Below are 23892 nucleotides of genomic sequence, written 5' to 3'. Positions count from 1 at the left end.
ATCCTTATATAAAGGCGCACCGGACTATAAGGCGCACCATTAATGCATCATGTCAGATTTTTAATCCAAATCAAATCATTGTCCATTCTATCTTTTTTATTTCAACTTCAGATGCAACAAATAACTTTATAATCACAAAATAATGATCCATAGTCTTTTTGATTCATGATTCATAGTCTTCAGCAGGACACAATGCTTCGGGCCAGTTTGAATTTAGGAATTTAGTCCATATATAAGGCGCACTGGACTATAAGGCGCACTGTCGGCTTTTGAGAAGATTTTAGGTTTTTAGGTGCCCCTTATAGTCCGGAAAATACGGTAAGTCTTTTTCTCGGATTTTCAGGCATGCGGCAAAATGGACCAGATGTGTTTTTTGTTTGTTTTTTAGCCTAAATTGGCTTTTGATTTTGTGCGCACCCCCACTGAGGAATGATAAAAAGTAACTTAAACATAATAAGTAACTTATGACTTGCCATAGACTGTAATATTGTAAAGCAATCTTACTTTTGAATGCAAGTAATCTTGAAGGGCTCTTGAAGTCTGACCCTTGATTGATTATTTGATAGGCTGATTGATTGATGAGGGTGACGCTTGCTCTTACGTCAGTTACTATTTACTATTACTATTGAACAGTTTGACACCCTGGCTGACAGGATATATGAACACTTACGTGTGCTATTTTAGAGTTAAGCACCTTACGTTATGATTTTGTTTGTTCTTCAACATGCTTGAACTGAATGGAAATCCATTTATAAAAAGGTAATAAATTAAGTTTTCTATGGGAAAAGTATTTTTGGCCAAATGACTTTTCCTTCAATTCAACAGACATCGCACTGCTCCTACTGTTATGCATGACTTGGCCACTTGGGGGCAGTATAATGCAGACAGACACCCATGAAGAAGAACAAACAGAATAATGGAGCTTTTTTACAATGTATAAAGTACCATTTCTGTCTTGTTTCTCCATTCTTCTTCCATGACAGGTGAAAATAAATGGTTTTGTTTTTTTACCCAAAACGCGACACAGAGCAACAAAGGAGCCTTGTAGCGTGTAATGACCATTACATCCCGGGTGCCTCCATATTTTAATTAATGTCCTCAGCTAACAAACGACACTCTGAAGGATCGTTCCCCTCTCGTTCTTCTCATTTGCCCCATCCGCCACGTGAAATTAAATCATTATTCCTATTTATTTGCTGCTCAAGCCAGCAGAAGCGTCAATACAACGCTATTTGGATGTCAGTGGAAAGAAAAACGGCGTCATTAGGGGAGGGGAGGAAAATCATTTGCGTTATGTACAGAAATATGTACGCAGACACTCAATTACACTTGCTAGAATACTTTTGTTTTTTAAACAAATAGTTGGGGGCGGAGCATCATCATAGACTAATCATCTACTGATTGATCCATCGGCTGCCTCACATTTATTGTTCATTTTAATGATTTATTTCGATTTGTATTTCAGCATTTAGTCGTTAAGTGTCATGTACATGTTTGTATTTAATGTATTACATTTTTTTTTATTTAATTGCATGATATTTTCAACTTAAGTATTAATTTTTTTCAAGTCAATGTTGTACTCACATTAATTGATTCTACATTTTTCATTCTAGTAATTTATTTCATTGAATTGTTACATAGTTGTGAATGTATTTTTCAATGGTATGATTCAAAAATATTTTTTAAATATAATTTTATTAAATGTCATTGTTTTACACAATTATAACAATGAAGTTCAAGTGGAACCGTCTTCCCCGCGCACAACATTTCCGCCGGCATTAAAAGATTAGAGTCAGTGAAGGCTCCCGTAAGCCTTCAGCTTACTTTACGGCCTTCAAAATGTCTCGGGTACGTGTTATGTGCTCACGTAGGCCAGCAATAATTGAAATGTCAAGCGGCCCCCGTATTTGTGGAGCCGTACTGTCTTCGACGTTATGAATAATATCTGCGGAGATTCAACTCCATCGTGTGAGTCACGGCTTGGCCAGGGAAGGGGGGGTCTTGGGGAGGTCTAAAAGGACCTGCAAGTTCAGCTGCCCTCCAGTCAACCTTCCACTGCACGACTATGAATAATGCATTTGTCTGTCAGATTTATTTTAGCCTGAGCGGGCGTGATGTTAAATACATCTTCAAGTGGATAATTTGTGCATTTTGGCCTTGGAGAAGCTCGAGTGGCTTCAGCGAAATGCAGTGATTAGGAATGTTGGGAATGCCGGGGATGGATGCCATATGGGCCAGAGGAGAGCAAACTCAACGTTCATGCTGCTCTGCGTGACTGCGCAGAGAAAAGGTGGAGGAGCGCGGAGGAGGGAATCTTTTTTTTTTTTTTTTTTGGGAGTTGACAGCTTGCGCTTAGGGATGGCGTGGCCACTTCAGAGCGCCTCATTGTCAACCATGAGTGCATGCACGTCATGGAGAGAAGGTGAAAAAATGAGGGAGGGGGTTGGTCAGAGTCTAACGTGGCAGCCGGCATGTGGAAAAGGTTATAAAGGAGTGACAGAAATTTCCTGTGGAGAGAGATTGCATATTGGACCGGAGGGTTTCCACGGCTGACATCGAGACGAGGCCCGCTCGAGGGACTAGGGAGTCCCGTCGGACCGTCGACGCCACCGCCATACTCGATTTCAGAGCTTCCCGGTCTCCGAGAAAGTCACGCTAATGGCGTCGCCGGGATGAAAAAAGCAGTAACCCGAGAAGGGGGGCCAGAGTCTGAGTGACCGCACGGTCGTTTCGTCTGCAGCCTCTGCAAACCATTAGCGGACACACGACACCAGGAAACCCGATTCTGCACGCACAAATGCACATTGGGAAAATCTATGACAGCATTAGGGCCGAAAGTATTTGGACCAGAGCGGTGGTAGAAAGGACATAAAACAGGGGGATTCACATGAATAAGACAAAACCCAATTAGGATTTTTACAGTTTGGGTTTTTGCATTTTTGGGCTTTATTTGGGCAAAGTGACTGATGCGTCCCACACACGAGTTCCACCACGTGAATATGGAGAAAGAAGAAAAATCGAGAGGGGAAAAACAACTCTTCCGCCCAAAAATAGCAAGCACACACACATATATAGCGAATATTTTGATATGAACTCGTAATTGGATGCTGATCAGGTGCCAGACAAGTGGCAGCCAAGGATACGAGAGGGAGGAAAAGAACGCAAGTGGAGACTATTAATATTGAGCAGGCTGTTTATGAGGGAAGAGTGGAAATGACGAGGAGAATCTTTGGATTAGCTTTGTGTTTCTACTCTCGGGAAACGCAGGATAGACGGCGGCTTCGGCGGAAAGACGTTTGGAAAAGAGTGTGTGGTATTACTTTACTTCAATAAGTGCTATAAATGCTAGAAGGTCGTCCGATTCAATGAGGTTTAAAAAAAAAAAAAAAAAAAACTTTGGGAAAGTCACAATTTTTTTGCTCCTAGTTTATCTATTGTTTGCAAATTGATGCATCATCATTCAAGCAGATTATTTGTGGCCTCCTGGCATGTAATAAGATGTAAGATCATTAAAACTTGGTCCAAATGGAGTCCAACAACGCGAAAGAGCGCGCCTTAGCTACCTTCCACGCTGTGCAGCTTAATGGAGTGTTTGTCACCGAGAGGGGAAGCGAGCTGCTTCGCTCTGACTAATGTTGCTATAAACAGCTGCCTCGCGCTCCACTTGCTTACATTTTTAGCTTTTTTTTTCCCTTCTTTCTTTCTCATGTTTCCAGCACATAGCATCGCGATAAATTGTTCTTGTTTGGAACGCGGTAAGAGATGAAGGAGGCCATGACATTTGGGGCGTTTTTGTAACTTGTGCTTGTTTTTAAAGGTGGCTACTCAAAATGGGGTTCCCGGACTCGCATGGGTCCGCCGCTGCGAGTCAGCAAAATTATTTGGAACAGATTGTGCTGCATAATCGGGACCAGCTCAGCAATAAAAAAGAAAAAAATGTTAACGCAAAATATATCCAAACATTGCAGCAACATTAAACTCCCCTGACATTTTTTTTTCTCCTCTCTTCACTCTGTTCACTACCAGCATTGAGGGCAATTATTCTTCCCTCATCCACAACAAGCTGCTAAATATTCATGCCAACCCCCCGACGCTGTTACACGCCTGTAATGGCCCCATTAGAGGTGCCCGCGGGCTTCCCGCCTGATAACAGGGTGGGTAAGCGTGCCACATGAACGGGGGGTGGGGGGGTGGAAGAGAGGTCACCTTATGCAGAGCGTGCGGGCCAGGCGGCAGATGTTTGGCCGCTATTAAAACTTGACTTGTTTACAGTGCAGATGCTTCACTTGCATTTACCTACGTCACAGTTTCACATCCTCTCTTTTTCCACTGGCTCACTTGTTACACACAGAGTGTGTGTGTGTGTGTGTCACTTGTCTAAAATACACAGAGGTCCCACTAGAGGTGGAAGGTGAAGGTTACAGCATTGCACTAACCTGTTTTTAAATCCACTGATTTCAAAAGAATTCTACTTTTTCTAACTTGCAGCTTGAGTGACCTGCAGTTGCCATAGCAACAGACATCTATAACTTTTTTTGTACAGCACATTCCTCAAGGTAACTAATGAAATATTATGGAGACATATTTTTATATATTTTAAACGGCCCTTCGAAAAATGAAGTGACAGAAGGGTGAGTTTAAATAACATTTACTTTCTCTCTCTCTCTCACAAACACAAATTAGAAAGGTGACCACGGAAGAGTTACGAGGAGCAAGTAAATGGAGATTGACCATTAAAAGTTTTTGGACCGCGTCTTTCCGTCTGTGAACAATAACAACGATAAGCTGTAAATTCACTCATAAGCAACCTGACCACATTCTGGTCGTGGAAGGTAAACATTTTGGGAAGAGAGAGCAAGGGATCAAACTATTTACACAGCAAATAAAAAAAAAAAAAAATACAGCGGCGGTAACAGCGTCAAGGCTTAGGATAATCAGTCTTCTTCTTGCAAGGAGGGAATGGGTTCTTCATAATCAAACTTCACTTGAATTTAAAAAAAAAAAAATGTGACTGGACTGCCAGGGGAACCATTTAACCACATAAAACGTGAAAAAACAGGCATTGTGGAACTAGTGAAAAGGGGGAACAAGAAAAGTCCACTGGTGCTGATCATAGGACAAGAAAACACCAAGAAACAAGCTTGGGATGACTTTTTTTTTTTTTTATCAGTTCCATAAAGATGGCCGTGTTGGTGAAGGAGTGGGGGAGCGGGGGGGTAGCAAGGACAAGTGGTGGTCTACGTTGACGATGAAGGCTTCCCTTTGTTTGAAAAGTAATGTGGAAGACATCCGATTTGGACTTCATCATAATCGACAATTAAAATACTGATCCAAGTATGTGCTTACACGCCACACAAAAAAAAAAACTTGATTAGCTTAACTTGCCCCTGCGCGTAAACATGATAAACTGCCTCCAACAATAAATTTAAAGAGCTATTTTAAAAAACAAAAAATTGTCAACACACTAAAATTATATAGTATATATATACACAAACACCAAAAAGAAAGGGGCGGGGGGGGAAGACAACAGCCAGGAATTCCAACAGGAAGCAATTTGAAGGATTTCCAGTCCCTGTCACGTCCTTTTTCCCTTTTTTTAGAAGATGCGCTTGCGCTTCAGGTAGGAGTCTGCGTAATGGCCGCCCAGCCCCTGAGAGTGTTGGCCCACGTAGCCGCCTTCGGGGCTCGGCTCCGGGGACGGGATGAGGCGGGAGAAGAGGCGCTTGTGGCTCCCGACGGGGGTCTAGAGTGGAGGTTGGGAAGGTAGGCGTTGATGGCATGAAATTGAAAAAAAATGGGGGGATGATTGACACTCCAGCTGTATCACATCCTTCTCTGGGTTTAGTTTAAGCGGCAAAGACGGAGAAATGCCCCCGGTCCGGCCATTTTTGTTTGTTGGTGGTTAAGATTCTTTGGAAAAGTTGGCGGGGTGCGTGGAACCTTTGGTGCGACCGCAATTAAAAAAATGTAATTCTCGCCGTCAAGTCCGATAACGATTCTGATCATTCGAATCAGGGCGACATTTAAAACCCGCAGGACAGAGGTGGCGGCCCGGCTTTGGACGCATACTTTGGTAGTTCATTTCTGATTTTTTTTGGTAAACATTTCCTATTCCACTCTTGTCTTGCTTGTGATCCCCAGTGGTTGGGTGTCCTAATTTCCAAGTATTCAATCATGCTTTTAATCTAAATATTGTTATTTTTAGGTGGAGCAAAGGCTCTTAGCTCTTCTATTTTTCTACTAATGTAAAAAGGAATTACCTTCATTGTGTTGACAAGTCCTGGAGGGTAGTCAGAGGAGTGGCTCACAGGGGGCATGCCCACCGCCTGAGTATATAAATAATAGTATAAACTACTTTTAGTACACAAACATCTGCAAAGGTGATTGAACGGGACCTTTTTACGCCTTCAGCTACCCCCCCGTACACACATGTATATACACAGACTGACAAGCAAAAATCAATAGTGCAGCATTGAAGAGAAGGCTTAAAAGAAAAAAGAAATAAATAAAAAGTGACATCAGCGTCGGACTCACCCTGTTGAGCTGGCCAGGAGGCAGGCAGCCATTAGCGGAGGCGTCCGAGCTGAAATACGAGGACGGGGGCGGACTGGGCGGGAAACTGAAGTGGCGCTGGCCCAAGTCTGACGGACGCGAGAGCTGCATTAACCAAACACAGGGGAGTTGTCACACGGCCGCCTCGGTGCCATCCACTACAACTCATTCAGATGATTAAAATGTGGAGCTTACCTGCTGTCCGAAGCTCGTCAAGTCACCCATGTGGTGATTCTCCTGCTCCTCGTACAAGTGCTGCAACTCATCCTGAGCGCAAACATCGGGGGGGGAAAACTCAACTCGGGATCACAATGGCTGCAATATACCTCCAAAATGGCGACTGTAGACGTTTACAGAAAGGAAGGTGGCCACAAGCAGACATGACATCGCTTACCTGGTGGACAGGGCGATACTCAGCATTGTACGAGTCTTGGTGGCGCAGGCTGTAGCTGGGGTGCATGCTGAGGTGCTGGTTGGAGACATTGCTTAGCGTGGGTCTCTTCCTGTACGGGTGAGGTCTGCAGTTGGCTCCTGGAGGACACGACGGGCATGAAACGCTTGCCTCTCACAGGAGCACAGTCGTGTGACGCTCACCTGAGGGAAACCCATTGGCAGAGAGAAAGGAACTCTGGGGCGGAGTCACATCTTTGGTGGGGTCTCCTAGGATGGTGACCTAGGGGAGAAGAAAGACCAATAATGTTAACAGGACTAATGTTCCCGACTAAAACGTCTACATTGGCTATTTAGGCCATTTCAAAAGCATAACGGGATTACAGAAGATTAACCAGCCAAACGAGGCATGCAGTTTGGCGGCTTGCGGCGCTGTGGGGTCTCACCGCCTGCGCCGTCAGGCCGTCTGGTCCCATCATGCCGCCCAGCAGCGGCACAGACAGACCCTGCAGAGTCGGGGAGGGTGTCTGCGGGAAGCTGGGGGACTCTTGATCCCTTGCCATGGCTCTGCTCATGGGCGCCGGCTTCAGCTGGGGAAGGGGGTCCAGACCTGAGACCACACCACCTGTATGTTATAGAATTAAAAAAAAAAAAAAAAAGTAAGACGTTTTATTTTTGGAAATGGGGGTGACATTGGAGCGGTGTCAGACCTTGAGGCAGATCTCCGAGCAGATGGATTCCCTGCTGGACGGGCAGCGGGGTCAGAGGATTCTCCGCCAGGAGTCCTGCCTGCTGGGCAAAGGAGAAAAAGAGCAGAGGCTGAGCGGCAAGGGAAGGTCACAAGCGGTCTGGTTGTGGTAAGGCACTCAACTCGCACGCCGTGCAAAAACACCACACCATTGCATACTCACCACCTTTTGTTGGCTTGGAGCACCCTATACTAAATACGCGAGCCCGACTAAAAACATCAAGTAAAAAAAATAAAATCTAGCCATTTTTCGCAGCCCTTTTTGCTCGGCGGAAAGTGACTGCTCTTGTTGAACTCTCTTGAGCGGTACGTCTTGAGGAGCTGCGACGCGAGGACGAGGCGCCTTGTCCAAATGGAGCAGAGTGCATCCCGGAGAAGATGCCGAGTGCCATGACAGTCTGTGCCATATAAGAGTCAAGTGATGTGAGAGAGATGACGAAATGAGACTGGAGAACTGGACCGTATTTTCTGTTTGCGTGTTGCTCCCCGAGGGATGAGCTTTGGGCTGTTACACAACGGCAGTTGCTTGTTTGTTTGTTTTTTTACTTTGGTAGCAAACATCATGGGCCACTTCTCTCTCAAATGAGCATTATTACCTTTCAAAAGGCAGACTTGTTTTGTTTTCATTAGATGGAGCACGCATACCTAATGAAGCAGCAGGTGAACGAGTGGATGTTGTCGTTTTGTTACGCGACGGTGTGAACAGGAAGGAAGCACTTCACACGGTCACGCAAAAACAGCATTAGCACTCACACAGGGCACTAGAGGGCCTACGTGACTGTACAGCACCTGAGCCCAAAGAAGAGGATTCCCCAGAAAGGCTTGCTGATGGCAAAGTGGGAATGAGAGCAAGGGATGAGTGCGTTATGAGGATGAATAAAAACCCCTCCGAGTGGTTAAGGGTAGAGCGAAGGGAGTAAAGGAAAACAAAAAAAAAAAGAGGTTGGCACCTGCTGGGCTTTCGCCTGATTTTGTAGCAGCAACTGGAGCAGCATGGCAGGGAGGGCCGGGTTGGTGAGTAGCGGCATGGCGGGGGCCGCCCCGAGGAGGCCTGCGCGGCAGGACGTCAGGTTTGCCGGTACAAAGGGAGACAAAGTGGGACGAAGGGCTCATCACCTTGTTTGTGGCCCTGAGACAACGGGTTGAGCAACATCTGGAGTGCGGCCGGGTTGTTCAGGCCCGAGAGGATCTGCATGGCGGTGGGATCTGGGAGGAGACCCTTGCCCCTGTTCACAAACTGTATTGATTGATTATTTCCTATGGTCATTCTGAACAAACCGGAGGTCAACCAGCAGCCCAAAGGCGGGCTCGGTGCACTTACCATGGTCTGGGCAGCGATCAAAGCGGCGAGCATGCTCCGCCCGGGTGGACCGGGGGCACAGAAGGACGCCCGGATGTGCGTGCCGCCCAGCAGACGGGCGTCTAACAGCTTCTGAGCCTCTTCGGCCATGTCAGCCGTGGCAAACTCCAGCACCGCAAAACGCCGAAAACTTCCATCTTGTCCTTGGGCCAACTGCAAAGGACAAAACCAACAACAGGTCATTTAAAACCAAAAATCGACAAGCAAGCACTGCGCCTTGAACTTATTTACCAATTAATTGCATTTATTCTCTTTGCCACAATTCGTGGAACAACAACTAAAAGACTAGAAAATAGTTGACCATATGTCTGCTCTAAAGGGACATTGTCATTCCAGAAACATCTGCTGAATGACACCACCTGGGGAAGAGTCAGGTGGTCATCACCATGGAAACCAGCAATGCAATCTAGGCTAAAGGTGAATGGCAGTGCGAGATGACCAATGGATTTTCCTCCCACAATTACAATATCCTCTTCCATCGGGTCAAATCTACCCTTGTTTTCCGTCTGTCCACCAAGTGCATGCCAAAGCAGCAGGTGGCGCTACTACCTGAAGAGCCAAAGAGTGGACACAAATGAACTACAATGCCATGTTGGTGTAACATTTCTCGAACGCGTCTCTGATCAGAGAACGGGTCACCGGGGAGTGGTGAAGTGTGTTCTAAATGTTGTGTGGAGAGTCTGACCTGACAGAAGACTGGCCGATAAGCATCGACCAGCGGGTTGCAGATGTCTTGGGCGGTCACGACACTCTGAGGCAGGTGGTCCACACAGAGACACTTTGAGTGCAGCAGCGGGTACGTGAGCGAGCCCACTTCGGTCCAGTGCACGTAGAGCATGCGCGAGCCCAGCTGCTTCCCAAGCAGCTCCGACTTGGCCCGGGCCGCCGAGTCTTTCTTCATGTAGTCCACAAAGCCGTAGCCCTTGGAGCGGCCGCTGGACGCCCGGTACACCAAGAAGCAGCGCTCCAGGTTGCCGAAGGGGCGCACCAGGTCCTCGAACTGCTGCTGGGTGAAGGAGCGCGGCAAGTTGGCGATGCACAGCAGGGCGTCGGTGGGCTGCAACTGCACGGAGATTTCCCGATCGCGGAGCGCGTGCTGGTGGAACTCCTTGATGGCGCTCTGCGCCTGTTCACCGTTGAGCAGCGTCACAAAGGCTGCGGGGTGAGAAGAAGAAGAATTACATGTGAGTCAGGCAACGAGGCTAATAATAGTTTTAACAAAACATGGCTTGTCAATATGGGGGTAGGCGAACATGACTCACCTGTGCCCTTGTATTTGTCAACAAAGCAGTACTTCAGGTCATAGTTGCACAGCAGCTCATGAACCTCCTGGAATAAGAGAAACAATAATTAATGCATTTACGAATAAAAAATAGACAATAACAAATTTTGACGACGCAAAATATTGCATCTGTTGATAATTCTACATTCTAATGGGAGATAAGTTAAGCCTAAGTTGTATTCTTTACTGTTTAGTGCACCTGTAGGGCGCTAGGAATGGGAGGAGATGGATGTACCGAGGCCCATGACAGTCTTTGTTAGGAGCAGAAAATTGTTCTACGCTGCGTTTGTCCATTCACAAACCATGCTCGGTGCTGTCGAGCACTTTCTGAAGCGTTTTGTCCGCACGCCTTCCACCTTTTGTTAGAACACAGCTCGCATCTCGAAACCCCACCAACGACTAAAACCCCCTCTCTTTTCCTGAACAATGGTATTTCCCGCAGGCCCCAACGCTCCCCACGAGTCAGGCACGTTCCAAACATAATTGGGAGGGGGGTAAGGGGGGGCATCATGCGTTTACAAGACAAGTTTATGTGATTAAATTTGTAACTTTGGCTTAAACGTAGAATTCATAAGTACAAGCTTAATGCGTGACTGAGCCGCAATTGTGACTGGGACAGTCGTCCAATTAATTTAAATCCCCGGGGTGGACGTTCGCAAGGCCTGACAGGCGGCTCAGGCCGCACTTGACAGATAAATGACCGGCTGGAGTTTAATTATGTTAAACACGACCATTTTGATTTAAAAGCACAATTTACAAATACAGTAATTCGTTTGTACTGTAAAATGCGTCTATTTTTGAGTAGTTTAATATGGGCAATGGGGTTGCTAATTGACGATAACAACTATTGTGGAGTTTAATGGCCAAAAGGCTAACAAAACTAGCATAGCAGGGCTAGGTTAACACTTGTCACGACTTCTGTCACTCAATCACTAAAAGTTTTAGTCATACCTGATTGCTGACGTCAGACGGCAGATTTTTGATGATAATCTTCCTGCGGTTGTAAAACTCTCGCCGAGTTCTCTCCAAGCGGCTCTGAATCTCTTGTGGGCTCAGTGGGGTCCAGTCTTCGTCGGCCCTCCGCTGACCCTCGCTGTGTCCCGTTGTCGGGACGTCTTCGCCGGCTTCGAGCTCCGGATGCCATCGCTCTCCGGGCCTCCACTTTTCACGGTCGGCGGGTGCAGCGAGGTCGTACTTTTCGTCAAGCGGACGGGAGACTGAGCCGAGCGCTGTGTCTGTGTTCTCTTCTTTGGCGTTTGCGCTCACAGACACGACGGCCGCCATCACTCGACTCGGTGGAACTTTTGGTTGCTCTGGAAAAGCCAGTCGCATTTGAGCAGTTTAAACAATACACACATGGGCACAACGCCGTCTCTGATTGGACGAGGCATGTGACGTCAGTGGGTGGAGTTATGTCGTGTTTGAGCCTTACCCTAAACCGGAAATGACCCAATATGATGGTCAAGGAGGGGACAAATTCGATTTTGTTTTTAAATACAACTTGAAATTCTGCCTAGTATTTTTATGCATTAGTCATTTACACATAGTTTTCTGTTACTGTTTGTGTGTGCTGAAAATATAAAAGAAGGTAAATAATAATAATAAACCCTCATTATTACTCTTACAACTATAAACTTACTTTTGCACCGTCTGTATAAAAGGGCATTTTCATTTAAAAAGTGTCTGCACGAAAAAAGGGTAGCAGCAGTCTTACTATGCAAAAAATGAGCAAGTCCCTCTGTGTACTCCACCACACAGAGACTAAGACCAACATGAAAGCTTTCGTATAATTCCCAGGGACCCTTCTGGAAACATTTGCTACGGAATTATCCAGTAAGTGTATGAACTGGTGCCAACCCATCATGAATGTGAATTGCAATACACAGTGGTTCAAAAAGGAAACAACAAAGGGAATGTGGAAAAAATATCAAATCAACAAACTATTTCATAATTTGTATTATAAAAATCTAATGTAAAATCTAACAACCTTGTAAAATGTACAAAAAATCAACAACCAAATGCGCAAGTTGACAGTCTCTCGGTCTGTTGACCTTTTCCTCGTGATGCTCCATCTTTATCACAATAATGCCAGACCACAATTTGTGGAGGAAGGCAGCTGACATTTGTAAATGCATTTCTAAGTGGTAGTCAAACAAACAGATTGAAGTCCAGATCGAAAAATGTCAACACTTGGCTGTGAGCGTATATTTTCCAACTGCTCAAACAAAGCATGGAACGACGGCCTTTCTGCAGGATCTTGATCCCAACACTGCATGGTTATTCTCCTCAGCTGTCCTCAGAAAAGAACACAGCATTAGATACCCAGTAAAGATGATGTCATCATATTTTTTTTACCTCAGGTGGGCAGTTTTTGGGACAAGGCAAGCGCTGCCGCGTCTCCAGCAAGACGATGAGCACATTCACAGTCATCTCTCTGAGGGACGAGGCCAACGCCGCCATCTTGCTAAACATCTACAAATGGAGGACGTGATGTGTTTGAAACACACTCACATACAAATGCGCATTTTGCAAGCCACGGCGTACCATGGGGGGGCTTTGGTTCGGATCGCAGCGGGTCAGGATCTCGTAAAGCGTCACACCAAAGGACCAGATGTCGGATTGAAATGAAAATTTGTTTAGCTTCAGGCACTCGAGGGCATACCTGTGAAACAAAGCATCAAAAACTGCTAGAATGGTAGCTAGTGTGTGTGTATCACAAACTCACCAGAAAACTGGGCTACCACCATCTTCAGACACACGGTAGTAGGTGTTATCCTCTGGGATATATTTAGACAATCCAAAGTCTGCGATCTTCACCAAGCTTTCATTTTTTACTAAGATATTACGTGCGGCGAGGTCCCGATGGATGAATCGCTTTGAGTGCAAGTATTCCATCCCCTAGGAACATTTAGGAGATGAAATAGAACATTCCAGAGCAAAAAGCAAAATAGATTCTGAACAGCTCACCTCGCAAATCTGCTGAGCAAACAGCAAGCACTGGGATGTACTCTGCTCTTGTTTTTGAAGGTATTTTTCCAGGCTGCCCAGCGGAAGGAACTCCATTATCAGCTGCACCACCTGTCCTCCTGTCAATGGAGCAAGTTAGAACGTTTATTTTAGATGGTGGGAGGAGGAAGGGGGGGGGAACGTTTTCAAGCCAGCTTGTGCTAGACTCGGGAGATTTCCTTTCATGACTGAAAGCGATTTGCATAAGCTACGTGAGGACTCGCCCATTTCAGTGCAGCATCCTTTGTACTTGACAATGTTGGTGTGATGGAGGGACTTGATGGTTTCGATCTCCTTCAGCCAGCACTTGGGCAAGGGCCCGTCTTCTTGTTTCAAAGCCTTGACGGCCACCAGCTCTCCCTTGCCGTCATTGGCCGGGTCGTACATGTACAGCGTCACCATTCCGAAATTACCCTAAAGTCGGACGACGGAGTTCATCAGCTACATGGAAGAAGAAGAAAAAAAAAAAAGGCGGGGGAGGAGACTCACCTTTCCCAAGACGTTCCTCTTTTTCAGATGACGCTTGAGATACACGGTGGACTGAACCTGAGGAAGAGTCTCACTGGGACATATTTCCGGATCTGTGCGAGTGGAATCATAAAACATTAAACGCCGAGACTAATTATCATTTTAGTTCTTTGCCAACGCACTTTTTTTCATGATGTCGATGAGGTCTCGGAGCAAAGAGCAGAAGAGAGGCCGCTCCACAGGCTCGTAGACGAGACACCTGTTGATGAAGACGGCCATGTCCTGGGAGGACGGCGCTAACAACGTCCCCTTTTGCTGATAGAAGCGCTCTTTCTGCAGAGAGGAGACAGATGGTGATTGGATTCTTAGCGGCCGCTACATCCGGGACAGCGACGGCTTCCGACCTCCAGCAACGTGGCGTCGCTCAGGGGGAGCTGGCCGTCGTTGCAGATTTCCAGCAGCGTGACGCCGAAGCTCCACTGGTCAGCTCCCGGGCCGACGGGCGCCTTTCTGTAAATGCACTCGGGTGCGATCCAGGGAATGCGCTCGACTCGCTCTGCGGCAGATAGAGCTTGGAAATGTCATTTTTGGACCAAAGCAATAAAATTAGATTTTTCTTTACAATACTGACCTTCTAGGAAAAGTGTATTGACGGCAATGCCCGGGTCACTCAGCTTGACTAAAGGAGACGCACCTTGACCCAGACCTTGCCTCGCCACCAGGACATTCCTGGCACAAACGTTTCCATGGGTGACACCTTTAGTCGCCTACAAGAACGCAGAACCCGTTTAAGTAAGCTACCTGCCAGGTATGATAAACGTCACATCTGTCACGAGAACCATTAGTGCAGCTTCAGATGATTTAATACGAGGCTGCATTTACTTAGAAGAAGAAAACCATGAAATGGAAAATCACAGATTGATATTGAGCCTTACGAATATGGCAAAAAAAAAAATTTGGATATGTCTCGGGGAAGTAACACACATTGACATGAGAAAGTATAGAAACTTACGAGATAATTTAGGGCACCGGCAAGTTGTTTGGCCACAGTAAATTTCCACCTTGGAGTCAATTTGTCTTTTTCTCGCCGAAGGAAAACGTCGAGAGGTCCGAATTCCACAAACTCCTCCACCATAATGTCTGTAGTGGAAAGCGCAAGAGTTTTTATCAGACCTATATCAAGATCAATATGAGCATTATAGCGGTAGGGTTTTTATTATTTATTTTTATTGTCAAAGTGAAGCACTAAGAAAAAGCAGAGAAAGAGTATTTTTGTGCGTGTGTGTGGGCGTGTTGAGGAAGTCGTAAAGAGGGAAGTAGAAGCGTCAGTAGTGTGTGTTCTCACTTTCAGATCCGTTGACAGACAAACCATGGACAAACACCAGGTGATTGTGAGACACCTGGCTCATGAGACTTGCCATCTCAAAAAAAGCCTATAGCAGAGAAAATGAAGTTTGATTTTTTTTTTCAATCAACAGACAAAAGTCGGATCCCAGTGTGACGGGCGCTTACGGATGTGATGTCATCTTTGCTTTGCTCAAGAACCTTGAGAACCACTTGGACCTTTTTGTATCGATCGCCGGCCAAGTCGTCGTCGTCCTGCCCGTCAGTCGCCAACCCGACTTGGAGATGCGCTGAGTAGATTTGAGTTCTCGTGCCAAAACCCAAATGCTGCCCCTGTCCGTAAACACACCACCCGGCACCTCAGCCGGGTCGACCAGAACAAGGGCATCGTAACTTCAACGAACAAACTTCTCACCAGAACGAGGTCTTTATACTTGATCTGGAAGCATAGCTCCAACTTGTTCGGGGATAGAGTCCGGGCGCTGGCTCCGCCATCTTTGCCACGTCTCCTTACGAGGAGGTTGGAAAGCTCTGCGGCAGACAATAAAATAAAAAATTCAAAACTCAAATTTAAAATTGATGTTCACGAAACACAAACCTCCTTGCCGAGGCCGACAGCACTTTTGAATGGTATAGCTTTCCGAGTCGGACTTGAGGATGAAGTCCTTCAGGGTGTTTGTGAGTTCCTGCACAGTGGAGAATCTCTCCTCCCAGCCATCCAGCGAGAAGACGGAATCTTTATGCTGGATGCAAAACAGCTTTTGGCTGCTGGCCGATCCGTTCTGCTGCCCATTGAGAAGTCTTTTTTTAGGACGACACCCTCACCCGGACTGACATGGCGGCGACTCACCTGTGGTTTGTTTGTCACGGCCAGGACGAGTCGGTGATAGTTGAGGACACTCCAACGTACGAGGCAAGCTTCTTCTTCCGCTTGCTCCTTTTTTAGTTTGTGTAGCACAAAGTCATCACTGGAAAAAGTCGTGACAGATTATATTTTGTCGTCCCACAAAGGGCTTGAAAACAACAACTCACTGGATTGGTCCGTGCAGTCCATTAGCTTCACTCAGCAGCACCCTAGGGGGCGCCACCTCGTGACAAAGATAGTGGTGGGCGTCCGCAGTCAGCCGGTAGTATCCATCCAGCAGGGAGATGAAGGAGCGGGCCTCCTGGCCGGAGCTCATCTCAACCTCCTACGTGCGCATTCACAAAGACAACGAGTGGCGCTTAGCAAATCAGCTGCCACCTACAGACGCGTTCTAAAGACATAAAAATGTCAGAAGAAAAAAAAGTTCCCTGCATTGGACGGATATAAAAAATATTTTTGGTGGAAACTTTGCATGAGGGAAGGGAGTTCCGATAGATGGCGCTCTTTGTTAATTCATAATTAACTAGTCGACCGCCGCTGAAATAAAAAGCAAAACGTGGAGAGTCTCCGTATTATATTTCTGATCCAAGCAGCGCTCTCACCATACATTTGTTGTCCTGAGTGCTAATGCAAACATTAGCTTCACTGAGCCCTATGTGAATGATGTCTGGGAAATCGCAGAATGGGGTCCACTCAACGGGAGCGGCTTCGCTCGTCTGCCCGGGCCGTCGCTTTGTTTTCCTTCCGTAGTCGCCGATCATGTTGTTGTTGGCCTGCGTGATCAAACAAGACAAGGGGAGCGAGGAAGCAGGAAGCGGTGAATATTTCCTGCGACAATACAACAAACCTTCTCGCAGCTGGTTGCTTCCCGCCACTGAAGGCCTTTGGTGGCAGATACCATCAGCTCGTGCGTAGCTGAGGCCCCGCCGTCGCCTATGGAAGAAGCATGGCCGCTTGCGGCTTCGTCGTCCCCGCTCAGCCTCAGGTGGCGCGCGGCGAAGGTCTCGCTTCCAAAACGTGGCGCCAAGCACTCGAGAGCGTGGACGTACTTGCAGAAAATCTCCTTCGGGTCCGGCTGCTTTGCGTCCATGCGGTGCTGGTAGGTGCGCATGGATCGCTCAAATATCCACCACAGCCTCATCTTTGTCAAAAATCTGTCTTCTGATATGTGCTTGGCATACGACTTGGGGATGCATTTTACAAAGCTGGAAGAAAAGCAAAAACAAGTGATATTAAAAATGGAAATATTAAAAATGAGCTGGACTCATGGTGCACTGGAGTTTCTGCGGCAATGTTGACCTTCTTTATCTTCCCTCAGAATAGTGAGACCTTTTGTTTTCTCCCATTTGGTACTCCAGTAAGTAAATAAATACATAAATAAATAAATATACATAAATAAATAAATAAATATTATAATAATAAATTTTAATATTTCTTTTAATAATACTTTTTTTCACAAAAGTAGATGACTTTATTCATGTAATATAAATTTATATTTTTCATATTTTTAAGAAAATATGTTTTTGTCATATATCTTTTTTGCATTTTGCATATTTTTCTTTTTCTCAAAAGCATGACCTTGTAACATTAATCTTGACAATATGCCTTTATGTAATTGCATATAAAAATAGATTTATGATCTTATGAGGGCAGCAGGACTTTGGCCAACAGCTGATAAGATTGTGCACGTGCCCTGTGTGTAAAATATTACCTGTTTTTTTTTGCAACCCGCTGCAAGGTGCTGCCAGTCTGCAACGCCAGGTGCATAAGATGGAGCATGGCCATTCCCAAACTCTCGCTTTTAAAGCGACTTAGCTCCTCTTCTGTGTTCATGTTCTCCATTGGAATGAGTTCATTAACAAAGTCGTGTTTAGCCTGTCAGTAAGAAGATCGCGCTGTCAGGGGACTGTCTCGTCAACCCGCTGCGAGGAAGCCTGACACATACCTGGGCGAATAAATACTCGCCCGATTTGATTTCCAGCAGCGCTTGTCCGCCGTTGTCTTCGGCATGCGTCTCACTTTTGACAGTGAAGCGAGTTACATCTGGCTCTTTCTCATTGAGTCCATGCCAATTGCGAAAGTAGAACCTGCCCGACGACAAAACAGGTATTAGCAGTGAAGCGCCTTGTTGTGTGCAATATATTACCCACCTCATTCGGTAGTGAAGAATGAGACAGGACCCATCCTCTGGGTGAAAAATGTGATTTGGACTGTACCAGCAGCATGACAAGGGGTCATACAGAGCAAACAACACGTGGAATACAGGCGTTATCCCTGTTTAAGACACACTGGGTTACACATAGAACCTGATTTTATACATTATAGCGGAAAGTCTTCATTCTCACCGACAGCCTCTGCGGCTAAAATGCACAGCTCCTCTGCGGTGACCTGCTTTGCAGCCGCGTGCGATAAATAACGTTCTCCATCGGGGCTCCAGAAGAGGTAGAGGTGGATGCCGTCATCCTGTGGGGTTATCAGGGATTGCACTGAGGACCTTCGCTTGGAAAGCTTGGACCACCTCCTGCCGGACATGACTGCAGAGTCCTGATGCAAACACACACACGTTATTAATCTATGATAAACGATGAATTCTCATTAAATTTGTATTCTGACATAATTCCCACTACCTCTTAATAATAATAATAATAATTCATTAAATTTGTATAGCGCTTTTCAAAAACCCAAAGATGCTATCAAGTAGTACTGCCAATAATGTTGACTGATAAAGTTTGACATCTATAGCCTATTTGTTAACGGATTAATGGGCTCCTCTAAATTGCAGGATGATCTTTTTAGGGTAATACAGAGAAAAAAAAATTAAATAGCATAATGAACATCATCCAACATCTACCCTATACGGAAGATGACTAATCTAGTTTGTGCAATATCCATTTTGTGGTTAATAACACAGTATGGGTGTCCAATTTGGCTACTACAAGATGCAAATAATAAAAAAATAAAAAGGAATAATAAACCGTATGTATCTTATTTACATTGTGATTAGACTTTGTGAATGACACAAGTACCGTACCGTCAGGATATATGCGAATTCAGCAATCAGGAAAACAATACATACAAGTGATTTCCGATAAGTTAAAAAAAATAAGTTTTGGCAGTTTCCGGGAACTTTGTGGAATAAGAGAGATACATTACGTATATTACATATCAACACGAGGATCTGTGTTGTATGTCGACGACTAATTAATTAGAGGCAAATCGCGTCATTTTACAGCAACGTTGTCATGTCAGAGAAGACAGCAGTACCGGCGAGCTTACCTTTCAACGGCGACCTTTTGCAGGGCTATCAGTTTACAGACCATGTACGATCATAAATTGGTGTTAAGACTTCCATTAAAAGCGGTTATCTTACACCCACCACCCGCTCTCATATGTCTCGCCTATGCTCGAAACGTTTTACTTCCTCATATCAATACCGGAAGTGACGTTTCAGAAGCGTGTCTATAAATGCCTCGACGAGTCAGATAAAGATCAGATTTGTGAAAGGAAAAAAAAACCTCGTGGTTTCTTTCTAAAATATATCGGAATTAAAAATAGGCACTTTCTTTATGGTGGTATTGACAGTAACGAACACGTCGAAGTAACGCAAATACTTTCAAATCGAAAGTGAAACCAAGTCAGTTCTGGACTTGTGCCATTGCAGTGAGAGAAGAAATTCTGTAAATAATTCTGTGAATGATACTCATTTGTTGATGTTAAATTATATTCGAAAGGAAACTGTGACTTGGAAGATATAATTTAAGTGCGTTATGCAAAAAAAAAAAAAAAAGAAGCTGTTTAGATTTTGGGTAAACCTTTCTAAGTTTATATAAAATTGGTGGGAATATACAACCAAACTACACCGACTGCAGAAGTTCTACATCTAAAAAAATAAAAACAAACGTGTTTGAAGGGGAAATAAGAGTCAACAATAATACATATACTACCGTTCAAATGTTTGGAGTCACCCTGGCAATTTAGTGTTTTCCATAAAAACTAACATAATTGCACAAGGGAACACAATGAACTATTAGAACACTGGAGGGATGGTTGCTGGGGAAATGGGCTTTTCCTGATTCCTGAAAACTGCAATTTTATTTAAAAAAAACAAGGACATTTCTAAGTGACCCCAAACGTTTCAACGGTAGGGTACCTCAAGCGTACAGAACAAATTTTGTGTCCAAGTATTATATAAAAAAACAAACAAAAAACAACAACTCAAACAAGCCGTGGTTATTTCCCAAGCAGAATTCATCAAGAATGCGGGGAATTGTGTGACAGCCAAACCATTACTGAAAAGCTCGATGTGTGTGTCAAGCTCTTTGTTTTTCTCACGAGGCAAACTAGTCGCACACCTAAGAGAGTTGCTATGAGTTTGCAGCAGGGTTTAATTAAGTACATTCGCAAAGGCTCCCCCCGTCAGTCCTGCTTGGCGTCTTCAGGCTCCTCTTTCACGTCCTCGTAGACGGCCTCTTCATCTTTGTCGTCGCCGTCGCCCAGCTTGGAGTTGGGCACCCAAAGTCCGGACTCGATGCAGCGCTTCATGTGCACTTTGGCCTCCTGAATCACAGACAAGAAAAATCGATACAAAATAAATAGAGTGACGCTTGCGTTCGTTCTAATTGGTGGGCAAACTTTGAATTTTGAAACTGGGGACTGGAGGAAGTTGCTTACCGTTGGATCCATTTTGCTAATAACGTCTTGTAACATTTGGATGTCCTTGTCGTCAAAGCATTTCTGCATCTCCTGTAGATTAAAAAAAAAAAAATGTGAGGAACTTGAAAGTCAAACATTTTTCAAACAGTAACAGGGACCGACCTGTGGTAGACTCTCGTAGACGTCAACGGGATCGAGTCCGCCGGGTCCTAAGCGCTTCTGTCGCTCTTCCTCCTCGTACTCCTTCATGGCCTTCTCGATGCGAATCTTGGCCCTGCCGCGCACTCGCTCCTTGAAAGACTCCAGCTCGTCGTTGAACGCATCCTGATATTGCTGATCTGATGTCTGCGGAGGAAAATAGTGCAAAATATTTATTTCTTTACATCGTCTAATAGTATTTTCAGAAGCAGCATGACGCACAACCACCAACCTTGATCTTGGCAAAAAACTGACGAAAGCATCCTCGGGGGTCCACCTTGAGGCTTTTCGCCAACTCCAGTATGAACTGCATGACGATGGTCTGGTGAGCCACTTGCTCCATCAAGGCATGTTTCTGTTGAAAAGAGCCAAAGCGAATGTTTTGTGCCTTTTCGGACATTTGTGTGTCTCGGCTAAATAGCTGAAGCGAAAAGTCGGAAGTGCAATTAACATTAAACACAAAGAGTAAATCAGAAACCACGCAAAACAAAAGCAAATTAAAAATAACACAAAACGTTAGCTTAGCAATTAGCATGGCTTATCCTTTCCTTGTAATCCCTTTGTGAGAAAACAATTAAAAAAAAAAGTTAGCTTGGCATGTAGCATGCCTTTCCCTTTGTTTCTTCTCGTTTCGCTGCACAAATAGCCAGCCAAAGCTCGCCGCTGCTAGCTGTCAATCTACGCGAGGTGACGAGTGACACGTTTCTTATTTTGATGAAGCGCAAATCGACTCGCCACGGCAACGGAACCACCTTTTTTGAGCCTTGATCCATCCATCAGGCGAGTTAAAAAAAGCGAGGGAGCATTACCTCCTCCACTTCGAGGTCAATGCACATAATGACCAGGTAGTTGGCTGTCTCCTCGCACACCAGATGAGGGTTGTCAGACAAGTACTTTTGGCTGTCATCCCAGCGCCGCAGCATGCCTGAGGGAAACACAACACCAGGAGGGAAATTTAGCACACCCTCTCAACAGGAAGGAAGCATGCAAGCCAAATGCCTATCCTCACCAAAATGTTTGATCTGCTTCTCATGTTTTTCCACAAAGGTCTTATGCTTCTTCTCTTTGTCGTCTTCGGACTCCTCCGACGCTTCGGGTTTGACGTTGACAACACTCTGCAAAAACAGACCCAAAAGGTACATCAGGAAACCACAAAGGTTTTGACAGTTTTATCAACCTCCGTTGGAAGTTTTTTGTGAGAGGACGCATTGCACTATTGCGTCATTTGAAGAAGCACGGATGAGGTCTGCTTTGAGCACTCATTACACCCAGTTAGCATTTTGCAGTACCACACAAAATGTTTTCTATTCTGAATATTAATTTTAATCACAAATTAAGAAATGTACAACAGTGAAATAATTTAGCCTAACATGGCCACTAATAAAATAATACATGCATCATTATTGTAAAGCCAGAATGACAACTAAGAAATTATTTCATTCATTCACTTATTAATGGGAAAAATTATGTTATTTTAATAGTTCATTTGCATTTTACTGCTGTGGTAATGCACACTTTAAATAAATATGGGTTCAATATTCTGTCCTGAGGGAATGAATGTGCATCTGAAAATTAGACGTGCCTTTGTATGCCAGGTATGGTTAAGTCTCTCAAAGTGTGGTACAACAGCACCCTCTAGCGGTACGCAAATGAATGCACACGTTAGAGGCTACATTTTTTACAATCCATTACATTGCATTTTTAGTTGTATTTAACTTTTCAACACATCAGATTAGCATGTTTTAGACCCGTTTGTTTTCAAATAAATATTTAAGTAGGATTTAACTTTTATGCACAAAATATTTTCAGTGATTCATCAAGTGCAGTAGAAGGTTTGAGAATCATCATGTGCTGGCCGCCTACGGGTTGTCCCACCTTGCTGAAGCCTTCTTTGCTCAGCGTGTCCACATTCCACGGCATCTTTTTCTCTTCCCGAGCATGATCTTCCACCTTCCTCTCCCAGTCACGCTGCTCCTTCTTCAGTTTCTTCTCCTCCGCCTGCACTTTGCTCAGATCGGCTTTGCTCTCGTCCGTCGCCGATACGCTCAGCTCCTGGATTTTCTTTTGTACTTCTGACATCTTGCGTCGGCACTCGGCGAGTCCCTTGTTGAGGTCTTGTGTTTTTTGCTGGAATTCTTCCATTCGATCCACGCGGGCCTAGAAACGACAAGTTCCCAGTTGGATTTACACTGCATTGTGACACAACTCAATTGCCTTTTTTTTTAAATCTCAAATGGCATGAGTGGCGGCATTTTTTTTACCAGTCGAAAAAGGCACACCATTTTATTTTGATGTTGTTTTTGCTTCACTTATACTGCAATGAGGGTGCAATAAAATGTCACCATCCACTACTAAGTAAAATGAAGATGTCCAATACTACATAGTGAAACGCATCACTCAAGACCGAGCATTTTTGTTTACATAGCGATTTAACTCTTGTTTATCAAAAGAAATCTCCATTGTGAAACTTCATGGATTTCAATAAACCTCGTGATCATTCCTTCCCATCAATTTATACCTGGTGTCTCCACCTGAAGAGGCTCGGAGTGTCGATGTTTGGGTGGGTGTCATCTTCGTCGTCCGACACCTCAATGTGGTCCCACACGCTGTAGTCTATTTTGGACATGATTAAAGAAGCTAGTGCGATCCGCTGCCTGCCGAATCTAAGAAGCAAAGATGCTTAACTCGAAAGTGAGTTGGAAGACCCGTCGTTTTGCCAAGATGAAATCTAAAATGAAAACTGATTCACTCGGGTTAGCTACTCAAGAAATTCTAGAAAGTACTGCTGGAAATTTCCGGTGCACGTCGTACGTCTGACGTCATTTTGCGCCTGCGTGTTGAGATCCTCCTGCTCAGAAAGAAATCAGCACCGAGATTTGTATTTAGTAATTAATTGTGGAGGGGGTTATAGTAAAAAATAGTTATTCAGTAGAATAATTTATTTAAATAAGGAAGTAATTTTGTTTCTGCTCTACGTCGTGCGTCTGACGTCACACGGCGAGTTGTGTTGCGCTACCAGTTCTTAA

The 23892-nt window shown here is 44.9% G+C and overlaps 3 protein-coding genes across 6 annotated transcripts; all 3 read right to left on the bottom strand.

Annotated features, from left to right (window-relative positions):
• Positions 1 to 4632: 4632 nt before the first annotated feature.
• raver1 (ribonucleoprotein, PTB-binding 1) lies at positions 4633 to 11699 on the bottom strand. 3 transcript variants are annotated; one of them, XM_061302587.1, is made up of 15 exons: positions 11284 to 11699; positions 10313 to 10379; positions 9736 to 10205; positions 9012 to 9203; positions 8807 to 8927; positions 8641 to 8741; positions 8480 to 8515; positions 7653 to 7731; positions 7389 to 7567; positions 7147 to 7225; positions 6947 to 7083; positions 6748 to 6819; positions 6535 to 6657; positions 6261 to 6326; positions 4633 to 5743 (listed from the first exon to the last, which is right to left on the bottom strand). In XM_061302587.1, exons 1-15 carry the CDS (start codon positions 11662 to 11664, stop codon positions 5597 to 5599), a joined length of 2250 nt encoding a protein of 749 aa, XP_061158571.1. In that variant the 5' UTR covers positions 11665 to 11699; the 3' UTR covers positions 4633 to 5596. The 3 variants fall into 3 exon arrangements, with proteins under 3 accessions (XP_061158571.1, XP_061158572.1, XP_061158573.1); XM_061302588.1 differs by lacking the exon at positions 8480 to 8515 and having other exon boundaries at positions 7653 to 7734; XM_061302589.1 differs by lacking the exon at positions 8480 to 8515 and having other exon boundaries at positions 11284 to 11698.
• Positions 11700 to 12270: 571 nt separating this feature from the next.
• On the bottom strand, positions 12271 to 19456 carry tyk2 (tyrosine kinase 2). Of its 2 annotated transcripts, none has more exons than XM_061302541.1 (24): positions 19292 to 19456; positions 18361 to 18559; positions 18166 to 18289; positions 17961 to 18102; positions 17727 to 17890; positions 16863 to 17220; positions 16618 to 16788; positions 16183 to 16340; positions 16001 to 16118; positions 15749 to 15935; positions 15566 to 15681; positions 15319 to 15483; positions 15152 to 15239; positions 14819 to 14946; positions 14438 to 14573; positions 14211 to 14362; positions 13989 to 14139; positions 13828 to 13919; positions 13563 to 13752; positions 13300 to 13418; positions 13058 to 13230; positions 12877 to 12994; positions 12688 to 12804; positions 12271 to 12622 (listed from the first exon to the last, which is right to left on the bottom strand). In XM_061302541.1, exons 2-24 carry the CDS (start codon positions 18545 to 18547, stop codon positions 12470 to 12472), a joined length of 3507 nt encoding a protein of 1168 aa, XP_061158525.1. In that variant the 5' UTR covers positions 18548 to 18559; positions 19292 to 19456; the 3' UTR covers positions 12271 to 12469. The 2 variants fall into 2 exon arrangements, with proteins under 2 accessions (XP_061158525.1, XP_061158526.1); XM_061302542.1 differs by having other exon boundaries at positions 15749 to 15932.
• A 353-nt stretch (positions 19457 to 19809) lies between these two features.
• Positions 19810 to 23698, bottom strand: LOC133170022 (hsp90 co-chaperone Cdc37-like). The gene is made up of 8 exons (XM_061302653.1): positions 23385 to 23698; positions 22742 to 23023; positions 21876 to 21981; positions 21676 to 21791; positions 21099 to 21221; positions 20831 to 21013; positions 20687 to 20758; positions 19810 to 20572 (listed from the first exon to the last, which is right to left on the bottom strand). Exons 1-8 carry the CDS (start codon positions 23490 to 23492, stop codon positions 20432 to 20434), a joined length of 1131 nt encoding a protein of 376 aa, XP_061158637.1. The 5' UTR covers positions 23493 to 23698; the 3' UTR covers positions 19810 to 20431.
• Between the last annotated feature and the right edge of the window lie 194 nt (positions 23699 to 23892).

Source organism: Syngnathus typhle, linkage group LG17 (genome assembly GCF_033458585.1).
Source record: "Syngnathus typhle isolate RoL2023-S1 ecotype Sweden linkage group LG17, RoL_Styp_1.0, whole genome shotgun sequence".
NCBI classification, from domain to species: Eukaryota; Metazoa; Chordata; class Actinopteri; order Syngnathiformes; family Syngnathidae; genus Syngnathus; species Syngnathus typhle.
Note: the sequence above shows the minus strand (reverse complement) of the source record. Positions and strands in the feature narration are given on the sequence as shown.

Bases quoted from the DNA above. Each gene is read 5' to 3' on its own strand.
- LOC133170022 (XM_061302653.1), bottom strand. From the start codon at position 23,492: ATGTCCAAAATAGACTACAGCGTGTGGGACCACATTGAGGTGTCGGAC. The intron at 21,982-22,741 runs GTGGGACAACCC...CTGTTTTTGCAG, and splicing joins GCAAAGAAGGCTTCAGCAAG to AGTGTTGTCAACGTCAAACC. The intron at 21,792-21,875 runs GTGAGGATAGGC...TGTTTCCCTCAG, and splicing joins GAAGCAGATCAAACATTTTG to GCATGCTGCGGCGCTGGGAT.
- raver1 (XM_061302587.1), bottom strand. From the start codon at position 11,664: ATGCGACTGGCTTTTCCAGAGCAACCAAAAGTTCCACCGAGTCGAGTG. The intron at 10,206-10,312 runs GTGAGTCATGTT...CTCACCCCGCAG, and splicing joins TGACAAATACAAGGGCACAG to CCTTTGTGACGCTGCTCAAC. The intron at 9,204-9,735 runs GTCAGACTCTCC...TGTCCTTTGCAG, and splicing joins ATCGGCCAGTCTTCTGTCAG to TTGGCCCAAGGACAAGATGG.
- tyk2 (XM_061302541.1), bottom strand. From the start codon at position 18,547: ATGTCCGGCAGGAGGTGGTCCAAGCTTTCCAAGCGAAGGTCCTCAGTG. The intron at 18,290-18,360 runs GTGAGAATGAAG...TGTCTTAAACAG, and splicing joins TTTAGCCGCAGAGGCTGTCG to GGATAACGCCTGTATTCCAC. The intron at 17,891-17,960 runs GTATGTGTCAGG...TCTTACTGACAG, and splicing joins GCGAGTATTTATTCGCCCAG to GCTAAACACGACTTTGTTAA.